The sequence below is a fragment of the Elaeis guineensis genome, chromosome 3 (assembly GCF_000442705.2).
Source record: "Elaeis guineensis isolate ETL-2024a chromosome 3, EG11, whole genome shotgun sequence".
In the NCBI taxonomy this organism is placed as follows: domain Eukaryota; kingdom Viridiplantae; phylum Streptophyta; class Magnoliopsida; order Arecales; family Arecaceae; genus Elaeis; species Elaeis guineensis.
The window spans coordinates 64,564,752-64,577,502 of record NC_025995.2 but is presented as its reverse complement, the minus strand read 5'-3'; the positions used below and the strand labels follow the sequence as shown (position 1 = coordinate 64,577,502).

Here is a 12,751-nt window from a genome sequence, read left to right as displayed (position 1 = left end):
TTAAATTTATATTTCTTAAAATAATAAAATGTTATTTTATGGGATTGGGATATCATGAATCATGATTGTTCATAGTAGCTTGAATATGCACCATACATTCCAGCCTCTAGTATCAATAGAAATTAAGATAAGAATTAACTGAGCTTATGAAATTGTCATTCTATATTCGCTCTTTAGTTAACAATGAAGAAGGATAAAATAAAAAATAAAAATAAAATATATTTGTTAAATTCACTAAAATGTTATGATGGAAGTATACCCATTCATTTAAAGCCACTATTAAATAAGAACCAGTATAATAGATCAAGAGGCCTCTTAATAAATTATAATACGATAAGCAAATTTTATTAACTGTTATCATTGCTGTAATTTCATTAGAGGCTATTGCTTGAAGTAAAAGATATAGCCACTGATTCATATTTTACGACTTATATCAAGAAAAAATATTTCTGTTTTTATGTAAGTAATTTTTTTTATTTAATGTAAATAAAATAATATTTTAAAACCATAAGTTTTTGTGAAACGTGGCTTTTTGCTAATATTAACCATCATTTTCTAATATAACTGTTTATATGTCTTTTTTAAGACTATTATGTATAATAAATATTCTTTTTCCCTGGAAACTTGACCAGACTCGATCTGCCCTCAGGTGGACCCAAATCCACGTTAGGATGGATAGAGAACAAGGAAATATTTCTTTTCCGCTTCTATCTAATAGATAGATTACCCTTAGCACCAAAATTTATCACCAGAGCATCAGAGCTTGCATTAAACAGGAACGCTCCAACGAGCAAACAGTATCTAACTTCCGCAAAGATTGCGGCAAAAGTTATGATCAGACACTATCCTGATAAGATGCCGCAAAAGTTCGCGGTTCGACATCAAATTCTGGTTAATAGGTTCATGTGCTCATATATGCACTTAAAAATCTGGTTGGGAGATCTCATTGCTTCAAAAAGACTCCAAAACGTTTTCAAGCCTTGCTATCTGCAATTGTTCAACAATGTCAGCATCTGAGGATAATGTCATGTTACAAAAGCTTAATATGATCAACATTGCCTTCAAGAAATTTTCGGCTTACACAAGGACTAAGTGCTGCTGGCAAAACACAGAAAATTTCTCTTGGTACACTTCTAAGTAACACTTCAGCATTTAGCTTTTGCGAATCTGCTAGCTTGCATTAATTAATTGCCTGAAAACATTTTTTCCTTAAAGGGTGGAAAAGAAACAAATAAAATGAACCAACTCCAAAAGAAATAAAACAAACTGCTTTAAGATTAACCATGAAAAGTTAAGGACTCCAAGACCTCTGCAACACAACACCTTGAGACCGACACATACAACAAACATCACTTTGAAAACTTGTTTACACTCCTCAAGAGGGGAAAAAAAAAAAGCCTACTTTCCATGCCTATCCCTTGGAATCTCTTCATCCTTGCATGGGTACCTGACCAGGCTTGATGCTAAGAAGTTGCTTTTCTCTATTTGTTCATAACAAACACTTCTGAAATTTGCCCCAAAACTCAATTGTTATGCTGTGAAATAGAACAATAAAACGAACCTGTAGCTTTCATTACTCAAAAAACTGGCGAATATTGCAACTATGGTGCATTGACAACAAAACCAAGCCCCACAGCTCAGCCATCAGAGATATCTATAATATCTATAATATTCTCTCTAACTGGAGAACTCAAGGGCAATTCATCCATGGAGAGATTATGATTCTTTGTACTCCTATAGTCACCAGAAACGCTGGTATTATTTCCACTCTCTACACATGCTTGGAAGCTTGCAGACTGTTGCCCAGCACCAGCACCCACAGGAATCTCATATGCTTCCATTTCACTCTTAGCTATGGCAGTTGGTCTCCATTGCCCCCCATTTTTATGCTGTGGTGAAGGCCAATATCTATCTCCACCTTTGCTGCAATTGCCTATATAGGGGAGGAAAGCAATTTCAGCGGTCTTTTTGTCTGGTTCTCTTGCCATTTGATGTTTCAGCAGCTTTTGCTTTTTCCTCCTCTCTGATCTCTTATTGACTAAAGGTTCTATGTCTTCATCTGTTTCTTCATCTGCATAATAGTCCAACCATTTGCTAATAACTGTAAACTCATTTTTGAGTTTATCAATTCTTTTCCTCTTGGAAGTGAACTCCTGCTTCTTTTGATTTTCAGGAATCAGGTGGGCCCTTATGTCATCTCTTTGCTTCAAAGGGAACTTGCGCTTCTTCCTGCATGCTGGTGTTCTTGCTTGCTTAGGTATTTCAGGAGCCATAGCATGAATCCAAGTGTCTAATTTGATTGCTGCCAACTCTGTAGACTTGATATCCCTCCGAAAGGAATTATCAGAGGGAGAACTACTGCCAAAATTTCTGTTTCCATCATGGGCAAATGAGAAGAAATTTGTTATTTTGCTTGACCCTTTAACATTTGTATTCTTTTGCAATCTTCGAGTACACTCTCTAGTCACATGGGATGAGCCTTTCGAACTTCTATCCGCTTGAAGCCCTTGCGCCCCTGGATAACCACAAGACAATTTTAAGCAAATGCTTCCAAGGGTATATAAAAGCTATTTCCATATGCAACAACCTTCAAAAGCATTTGCTTGGAAGAAATGCACCTATTCTTTCAGCATTTCCAGCACCATTATGATGCTAGCAATGGCAAGTATTCTTACCATCGACGATGCCCTTAGGAGTACTGCCATCATCAACATGTACACATTTATAAAATCAGTTTTCTGCATACAATCATCTCTAGTAAAGGCATATACTGATTTTCTTTCCCACTCTTTCGGATTTCACACTTCCATTCATTGGACAAATTTGAAGCAACAATATGGATAGGTATCATGTCAAGAAGATAAACAATTAATGTGAATAATGGCTTCTATAGAATCTCACCTTTTGAAACCCTTCTCTTGTCTTTAAATCCAGGTGGTTCTGCTATCTTCACATAACTACCACCACACAACATCATGTGTCTGTAGAAAACAAGCAAATGCATCAAATTGATATGTATTTTCAGCAATGCTAATTGCCTCGATCAAGGAAATGGTGCGATGTAGGGTATGTCATTTTGCACAAGCATGGGTGTGCAACAAAACTTACATGAATGGCCAATATTAGAATAGGCAGAGGTCTATTGGAAGCTCTTTAGATTCTAAATGAGGTGAGATATAACCAGCACAAAATAGAATCTACATTTCTTAATTTTCTAAAAAGTGGAAAACATTATGAATAAAATAATGAAAGTAAAACATCGTAAAAGCATATGAAATTCATATTAAGACTTGGTTCTGAAACTGTTATTGACTAGACATTGCAATACAACATGTGCACAGATCTTAATAATTCATTCACAGTAATATATCTTCCACTACTTGAGTTGGCATGGTTCTATGTTAAATGATGTGGAGCAATAACAAGAAAAGGATCTACAGAAAAGGATTTACAGATTATCTTTCATTGGTTACACAAAAACTTGAACCCTTACTCTTGGACTTCTCATAGAATACATAACATATGGCAAAAAGTGGGTTTATTGATATAATGTGCATGAGTTACTCTACAAAGCATCACTAATGAACCTGGACATGTTTCAAGTGAGCATTGCCTCAAAAATAAGCCTTTCTGAACATGACATGAGACATTAGCATATTTCCCTATACATGTATCAATTTTCCAACATATATCTCATGGAGGACCAATAGTATATTGCATATGCAACATGTAGACTTGGTATCTCTTCTATTCTATTGTATACCTTTTTGCACCATAAATAAATCGAGATAGACTTTCCTAACCCCTCCAATATCAAAAAGATAGATATGGAAAAAGATATGCATATCCATGTGCTAAGATGAGTTGCATATTTAGGTTGCCATCTCTCCTCAACACATGATCTAAGGAGAGGTTCGGCTAAGGTTTTGAATACCGGTACTTGTGGCCGTTCCGGCCGGTCGGCGGCATGGTTTAGTACAACCCCATACCAGACCGGACCGGCGCGAACCGATGAAGGGAGGAAGAGACGAACCGGGGAGAAGGAAAAGAGAGAAAGAGAGAAAAAGAGAGGAAGAGAAAGAGAGAGGGGAGGGAAGGAGCTTGAGGCTGCGGAGACGCTACTAGTGGCCACCTGAGGGCTGTGCGGGTCCTCGAAGGGCCACAGTGGCCACCACAGCTCCACATCGTCCGCGGGAGAAAGGAGAGAATAGAGGGGGGAGAACCGGACCGACGGGGGTCCGACGGAGAGGCTGCTGAGGGCCTTCGACTGGCCGCCGTGGCCGCCGCCTCCGACTTCACTGTTTCTGGGCTGTTTTAAAAAAGTATTGAAATGGTGAAGCCGGCAAACCGATTGTCGACTTCACTGTTTTAAAATTTTTTAAACAAAATTCTTAAAAAGCAAAGCCAACAAACCAAGTGTCGACTTTATTGTTCATCTTCCTTTCTAAAAAAGGACTAAGCAGAGGCAATCGCCTTTGTTTCGTAGCCGCGACTCCACCTACACCGCTTCCGCCGTCCAATGGCCACGACGGTCACTCGGAAACCTCCGACAGCCCCTCCACCGTCCCGTCCTTCCGAATCTGACAGCCTCCCCCTCTCTTTCTTGCTTGTTGCAGCAGCCCTATTGGACGAAGCAAACCACAGAGGCTTCTGCAATCCTTCGGTGGCCACAAAGGGCCTCCGATGGCCTCTCCTTCTCCTCCTATCTCTCTTCCTCTGTTTCTCTCTTTCTTCCTTAGCACCAGCGTGTGCCGTTTTTCTTGTCGGAACCATCCCGATTCCCCGCCAGTCCAGTTCGGCATGCCCTGAACCATCCGATTCGGGACAGTTTTGAGTTCGGCATTTGAAGTCAAGAACGTGGTATTTCCATCATATTCCTTAAGGAAAAAAGAAAGACAAAAAGAAAGAATAGAGGTTCTAAATTTGAAGTCAGGAATGTCGCACTTTCATCATATTCCTTAAAAAAGAAATTCTATTTGGACACACAGCTCTGTTGATTTCAAAATATTCTTGCTTCTTTGGAGATCTCCAATTCAAACCCAGACTAGCCCATCAAGGCAACAAAAAATGTACCATAATGTGTATCTGGTGGAGATGCATTTATGCAACAATATTTACATGCTTACGGAATGCATATTATTGTTGTTGTTGCAACAGTTATTCCATGTGAGCGAAACCCCTAAGAGTTGTCAACTTTTGTTGGCAATGCATTGACAATGCATGGTGAACTAGAAAGGCATAATCATTAAAATATACTACTCAAAGTGGTAATTTTGGAAATACACTTGTTGTACCCCCCCCCAAACCCCAACCCACAAAAAAAAAAAAAGAAAAAAAAAGAAACCTCTTGATTGTGTCGCTACTTTAGCATACATGTCCTCAGGGACCATTTATGCACATACCCTATCAGAAACCTTTTTCAAGTCAACAAAGACTAACAAAAGATTTTTTTTTTCCTTCTACTAATTGCCTAAGAAGGTAACCTTTAATTTTTGACCTTTGTGACATTAAACCAAATTGGTTATTTTAGATTTTGTCATTTTTTCCTAACATCCATTCAGTTGTCTTTTCCGCAACTTCACATGGTGGCTTATAAGTATAATTCCCAAATTATTAGAGCAAGTCTGGACATGTTTATATTTATAGATGGGTACATCAATTTCTTTGGACATATGATCTTTTCTTGGTTTTCAAAAACAAAATAAGTTAGGAAGCCAAACAATCCCAATATCCACAATGATTCTCCCAAGCTGCAATCAGTAGTCAAAAACTGATGCCTTAACCTATTACCTCCTTTCAAAGCTCTCTCTTCTTTACTTTTATGAATTGCTACTAGAGAAAACAACTATCTAATGGTTCCTAAGTACAACAGATTCTTTAGCAGTATCCTCTTCTATCTTTAATTTCTTAATCTTTCACAAAAATCTTATGATTCTTAGTCTTAATTCATCTACTTGATCAATGGTTTTATATTTCCTCTACCTCCCAACTATTTTTATTAGTTTCTTTATAGGTTTGCTATGTTAGTCATGGGCCCCGAATCGATCGGCCGGTAGCACAATTTGGTACACCCCCGTACCATTCTATACTGAACTCAAACCGACAAAATAGAGGGTGCAAGGAGAATAGGAGAAAGGAAAAGAGAAAGATGGGGGGAGGGAAGGAAAGGGAGAAGGAGAGAGGGCTGCCACACCTACTAGAGGGTTAGAGGAGGGGCTCCGATCTCCTCCCAATCAAAATAGGGGTGAAAGCTCCTATTCATTTTTTTTATAAATATATATTTTTATTTTGGGGATATCAGGTGAAGTCAATAATGCTATAGCCAACTTCACTTATGATTTTTTTTTTTTTATTTTGGCGATATAGGGTGAAGTCGATGTTCCCAGAGTAAAAAATAAAATAAAGGCTTGCCCCTCCTCCGGCCCTCCAGTGGGCGAGGCAACCCTCCAGCAACCTCCAAAGGCCCTCTCTCTCTCCCCCCCCTCCTTCCCTCTCCCCCCTCTCTTTTTCCCTCTTTCCTTCTCCCTCTCCCTCTCCTTCACTAGTTTCTTGTTACGATTGCCAAAACCATCTCAATCCACAGCTGGCATGGCTTGGTACACCTCAAACTGGACAATTCAGAATGGTTATGCAATCCAATTCAATTCTTATATTTTTGTTTTCCTCATTTAATTATTTATTCCTAAAATATAGAATAGTTTCCTTTCACATATGATCTTAATATAGAGAATTTTTAATTTTGCAGTGTACTTACATTTTGGTATAGAAATTGTTGGGTATAAAATACCCACAGCCGGAACCCACGGCGGAACCACCATCGGCAAGTGCAGCTCCGCCCGGACTCCTACGGGAGCCGGGCTCCACCGCCATCAGCAAGTGCAGCTCAGCCCGGACTCCTACGGGAGCCGGGCTCCACCGCCATCAGCAAGTGCAGCTCAGCCCGGACTCCTACGGGAGCCGGGCTCCACCGCCATCAGCAAGTGCAGCTCAGCCCGGACTCCTACGGGAGCCGGGCTCCACCGCCATCGGCAAGTGCAGCTCAGCCCGGACTCCTACGGGAGCCGGGCTCCACCGCCATCGGCAAGTGCAGCTCCGCCCGGACTCCTACGGGAGCCGGGCTCCACCGCCATCAGCAAGTGCAGCTCAGCCCGGACTCCTACGGGAGCCGGGCTCCACCGCCATCAGCAAGTGCAGCTCAGCCCGGACTCCTACGGGAGCGGGCTCCACCGCCATCAGCAAGTGCAGCTCAGCCCGGACTCCTACGGGAGCCGGGCTCCACCGCCATCAGCAAGTGCAGCTCAGCCCGAACTCCTACGGGAGCCGGGCTCCACCGCCATCAGCAAGTGCAGCTCAGCCCGGACTCCTACGGGAGCCGGGCCCCACCGCCATCAGCAAGTGCAGCTCAGCCCGGACTCCTACGGGAGCCGGGCTCCACCGCCATCAGCAAGTGCAGCTCCGCCCGGACTCCTACGGGAGCCGAGCTCCACTGTCGACATCGGCGCAGCTCCGCCCGGACTCCCACGGGAGCCGGGCTCCGCTCTCAGTATCAACGGCTGGTAAGCTCAATCCGGACTCCTATCAGATCCGGATTTCACCCTTAACTTTGTTTGCAGTGCAGCTCAGCCCGGACTCCTACGGGAGCCGGGCTCCACCGCCATCAGCAAGTGCAGCTCCGCCCGGACTCCTACGGGAGCCGAGCTCCACTGTCGACATCGGCGCAACTCCGCCCGGACTCCCACGAAAGCCGGGCTCCGCTCTCAGTATCAACGGCTGGTAAGCTCAATCCGGACTCCTATCAGAGCCGGATTTCACCCTTAACTTTGTTTGCAGTGCAGCTCCGCCCGGACTCCTACGGGAGCCGGGCTCCACCGCCATCAGCAAGTGCAGCTCCGCCCGGACTCCTACGGGAGCCGAGCTCCACTGTCGACATCAGCGCAGCTCCGCCCGGACTCCCACGGGAGCCGGGCTCCGCTCTCGGTATCAACTGCTGCTCCGTCAGGACTCTTACAGAAACCGGACTCCGGCCGTTACCGAGCTCCAATCGACAGATCCGCGCCTCCTGACAGGCCCTCAAAATGGCCACGACCCTGCTCCACTTCCTGTGGCGGACTCCGCGCAGTACCATCATTCCCTGACAAGCCGCAGTGGCCATAGCCGCCCTGCTCCACTTCCTGTGGCGGACTCCGCGCAGCTCCACTATCCCCTGGCAAGCCACAGTGACGGCCACGAACCTGCTCCACCTCCTGCGATGGATACCATGCGATTCTCCTGACGACGGACGCTGCTCCACCCCTCATAACAGACTCCACGTGGCGGGTCGAGGTGATGCCCACGTATCTGCTCCATTATATTTCGCAATCAATTCCCCTGACCATGGACGGCCCACTACCAGGCGGTTACAAACGTCGCCATCAGTCCGTTGCCTCCCCCGCCTATAAAAGGGGGACTCAGATACGTTATTCTTTAAGCTCTTTTGCCTTATCTCAAAACTCTGCTAAATTCTCCGTTCGAGCACTCCATTCTTGTTGAGGCAGAGAACTGACTTGAGCGTCGGAGGGTCTTGCCGGAGCAACCCCACCTCCGGTTTAGACTTCCTTTGCAGGTCCCGGCGGCGACCGCGGCTTCCCCAACTCCAGCTTCTCCGGCGCAGGCAGATTTTTGCACCAACAGGATTGGCGCTAGAAGAAGGGGCGCCGTGTCTTCGCAGCACCCTTGTTCTTGAAGGAGCACTCAACGGAGCCATCTCCGGCCATCTCTCCGTCATCTACTCCTAATCCTCCCCCGCGAGATCGACACCCGATGCCTCCGCGCAGGGCGTCCACCCGGCGGTCCACGGCCTCCGCGGCCAGATCTCAGGCTCCGGCCTCCCCTCCCGTTTCTCAGCCAGCTCCTCCCCCCCGACGACGGCGGTCGGTGCGGAGCAGTTTGACTTGCTGGCGCAGCAGGTCAAAGGCCTCGTCGAGGCCGTACAGGCAATGCAGCAGCAGCCGCCGCAGGCGTCGGCGCATCCGGAAGGGGCATCTCCGGAATGCCAGAACCCGGCGGTGGGGCGGGCCACCTGGGCCAGCCGCCCCGTCCTTTCCGGGAAGGCGAATCCAAGGGTGGAGAGCCCTCAATCGGACCACGACTCCACCCCTGGGAGATCCCTGCCCCCGTTCTGCCAAAGGACCCTCGAGACTCGAAGTCGAGAGGATTTCCTGGACCGGAGGCTCCAGGAGATGAACCGGCGGATCGAAAAACTCCGCCATGCGCCTCCCGCTTACGGTGAGGATATCTGCACTGACCCTCCCTTCTCCCAAATGATTATGCAGGAACCGATCCCGCCGAATTTCAAGCTTCCTCAGTTCGAAAGCTACGACGGGACGTCGGACCCGGTCGATCATCTGGAGGCCTTTCGAACGATGATGCTGCTCCACGGTGCTCCTGACGCCATCTTGTGCCGGGCTTTCCCGTCTACCTTGAAGGGAGCAGCAAGAAACTGGTATTCAGCTCTAAAGCCGGGTACCGTATTCTCCTTTGACCAAATGAGCCACCAATTCGTGGCCCATTTTGTCAGCAGCCGACGCCCCCGAAAAGGTTCGGAGTCCCTCATCAACATCAAGCAGAGGGAAGGGGAGTCCATACGGGCCTACATCAACCGCTTCAACAACGCGGCGTTGGAAGTCCGGAACTTGGACCAGTCGGTTGCCATGGCCGCCCTGAAAGGTGGCCTTCAGAAGAATGACCTCTTATACTCCCTGGAGAAGAAGTACCCCAGGGATTTCGCTGATCTGCTGGCTCGGGCTGAAGGATACGCCCGAGCGGAAGAGGCCTTCAAAATGAAAGATGAAGAGACTGCGAGGGAGCGCCAGGCGGGAAATTCTGGTAAGCTCGCAGTTGAGAAGAGGCCAAAGGAAGCCCGGCCTCGCTCCCAATCCCCTCCTGGGCATAAGCGCGCCCATACTCCCCCCCGGGCACGCAGGCAGAGGAGCCCGGACAACAGGTTTCGGCGGGGTTCCCCGCCAGGGAAGTTCCGCAACTACGCCCCCCTCAACGCCTCGAAGGCCCAGGTACTGATGGAGGTCAGGGAGCTGCTCCCTAGGCCGGAGAGGATGCGCACGCACCTCGGGAAGCGCAACCCCAACAAGTTCTGCCTCTACCACCGCGATCACGGCCACGACACCGAAGAGTGCATCCAGCTCCAGGACGAGATCGAGGAGCTCATCCGGCGAGGTCGGCTCGACAGATTCATCCGCCGCCGGCCTGAGGGTAGAGGAGACCGGCCAAGAGCCCTCCCACCGCCCGAACCGCAGAAAAGGGAGGAGCAGCCCGGGGACCGGCCTCCTATCGGGACCATCGACTCCATCACCGGAGGACCTCAAGGAGGAGCGGGAGAACTGTAAATGTATTGCTTACTATTTCGTTTTGAATCTACTTTTCTTTCTAGCTAACACGCTCCTCCTACTTAACGCGGATGTATTATGACTGGGTATGACCCCTCCAAAAACAACGGCCATGTCGGGAACAAGAGAAGAATCTCGTCCTGACATGAGCAAAGTCAAAGGCCCGGTTCTTTTAGACCGGATGGGGGGAGAGGCCTTACAACGCCCTAATGTGCCCCCACAGCCCTGTTAGGGACAGCAGGAGAACCTCGCCCTAACTTGAGCAAAGTCAAAGGCCCGGTTCTTTTAGACCGGATGGGGGGAGAGGCCTTACAACGCCCTAATGTGCCCCCACAGCCCTGTTAGGGACAGGAGGAGAACCTCGCCCTAACTTGAGCAAAGTCGAAGGCCTGATTCTTTTAGACCGGATGGGGGGAGAGGCCTTACAACGCCCTAACGTGCCCCCACAGCCCTGTTAGGGACAGGAGGAGAACCTCGCCCTAACTTGAGCAAAGTCGAAGGCCCGGTTCTTTTAGACCGGATGGGGGGAGAGGCCTTACAACGCCCTAACGTGCCCCCACGGCCCTGACAGGAACAGGAGGAGAACCTCGTCCTGACAAGAGCAAAGTGGAAGGTAAGCTCCGCCCGGACTCCTACGGGAGCCGGATTTCCACGACAAAGGAAAGCTCCGCCCGGACTCCTACAGGAGCCGGGTTCCGCCGCCAGGGAAGCTCCGCCCGGACTCCTACGGGAGCCGGGCTCCGCCGCCAAGGTAAGCTTCGCCCGGACTCCTACGGGAGCCGGGTTCCGCCGCCAGGGAAGCTCCGCCCGGACTCCTACGGGAGCCGGGCTCCGCCGCCAAGGGAAGCTCCGCCCGGACTCCTACGGGAGCCGGGCTCCGCCGCCAAGGTAAGCTCCGCCCGGACTCCTACGGGAGCCGGGTTCCGCCGCCAGGGAAGCTCCGCCCGGACTCCTACGGGAGCCGGGCTCCGCCGCCAAGGGAAGCTTCGCCCGAACTCCTACGGGAGCCGGGTTCCGCCGCCAAGGTAAGCTCCCCCCGGACTCCTACGGGAGCCGGGTTCCACCACCAAGGTAAGCTTCGCCCGGACTCCTACGGGAGCCGGGTTCCGCCGCCAGGGAAGCTCCGCCCGGACTCCTACGGGAACCGGGTTCCGCCGCCAAGAAAGACTTCGCCCGGGCTCCTAAGAAAGCCGGGCTCCATCCGCTACTTCGCCGGCAAGGGTTAAAAATGGTGGCGAGACTTGGCCACATGACGAGGTCGGATGGAAGGGAAGAGCCCCTTCCCACGACGACCTCTAAGCCGAACAGGCCAAACAACGAGAAAGGGTCAACGAACGACAATGTCGGTGCTACGCGCAGACAAGGTAACACGAAGTGCTTTTTCCTCATTTTCGATATATGTACTACAGGGCCAAGACGGCCAGAGAAAGAGGGACAAAACGACCAAAAAAAAAAAAAAAAAGAGAAAAGGGGGGGGGGCAGCTACAAAAAGGGGGTGACTACAAAAGAACTCTAAGGAGGTCCCGCTCCCTCTAACCTAGGGTGATCACCTCCATCCCCCAACCAGGACTGCCTCAGGCTACCCACTGTTTCCTCTAGTTCTTCCTTCTTTTGCAGCATATCTTGGAGCGCCTGACGAAGTCGCCGGCTCTCAGCCTCCGCTTCCCGATGCCACTTCCGCAAAACTTCAGACTCCGCCTCTGCGTCCGCGACGGCCTTCCGCTCAAGCCCCAGTTGGATTTTTACTTGTTGCAGCTCGACTGTCTTCTCCCCAAGGGAGACAGAAATCCCTTCGACAGTGCCTCTCAGGGCTTGGAGCTCTTCGGTATCCTGGGCGTTAGCAAGCTGCGCCCTAGTGACCAACTGCCTCTGGAGACGAACGACCTCGTCCGCCGCTTGACGGAATCTCCCTTTGTACTCTTCTACCTGTCGGCGCCAGCTGGCCCGCTGCACATCGTGGCCCACCTCAGCATCTTGGAGCTGCTTCTGGAGGTCGGAAACCTTTTGTGACCATATCTGCTCATCCCGTGCTGTGAGCCGGGATGAGTTCCCTTCCAGCTGGCCGATCCTCCTCTTCGCAGCTGCCAGCTCCACCTTAAGGGCGCTGATCCTGGCTTCTTGAGCCCAAGTTCGGTCGCTGGCGCTCTTCGTGCATTCCTCGAGCTCCTTTGCGAAGTTCGCCTTCCTCCGGCTGTAGTCCATGATTGCCTTCACTTGGAGACTCCTGAAGTGGGCGGCCTCAGCGGCGGCCTCGGAATAGCATTTTTTCGACTTGCGGAGCTCGTCCTCCGACTTTTTCAACTTCTTCGTCAGGTGGAGGACCTCCTTTTTGAGCCGTTGGATAGTCGACTTCAGCGGGACCCCCAGGG

General features: G+C 49.3%; 1 protein-coding gene across 1 annotated transcript in view; it reads right to left on the bottom strand.

The window, feature by feature from the left end:
* Positions 1-1,253: 1,253 nt before the first annotated feature.
* The window catches only part of LOC105035731 (uncharacterized), a 39,647-nt gene continuing 28,149 nt past the window's right edge, over positions 1,254-12,751 (bottom strand). Inside the window, 2 exon segments of the mRNA XM_010911401.4 lie at positions 1,254-2,515; positions 2,902-2,981. Coding sequence (XP_010909703.2) covers positions 1,638-2,515; positions 2,902-2,981 — 958 coding nt within the window. The 3' untranslated portion in view covers positions 1,254-1,637.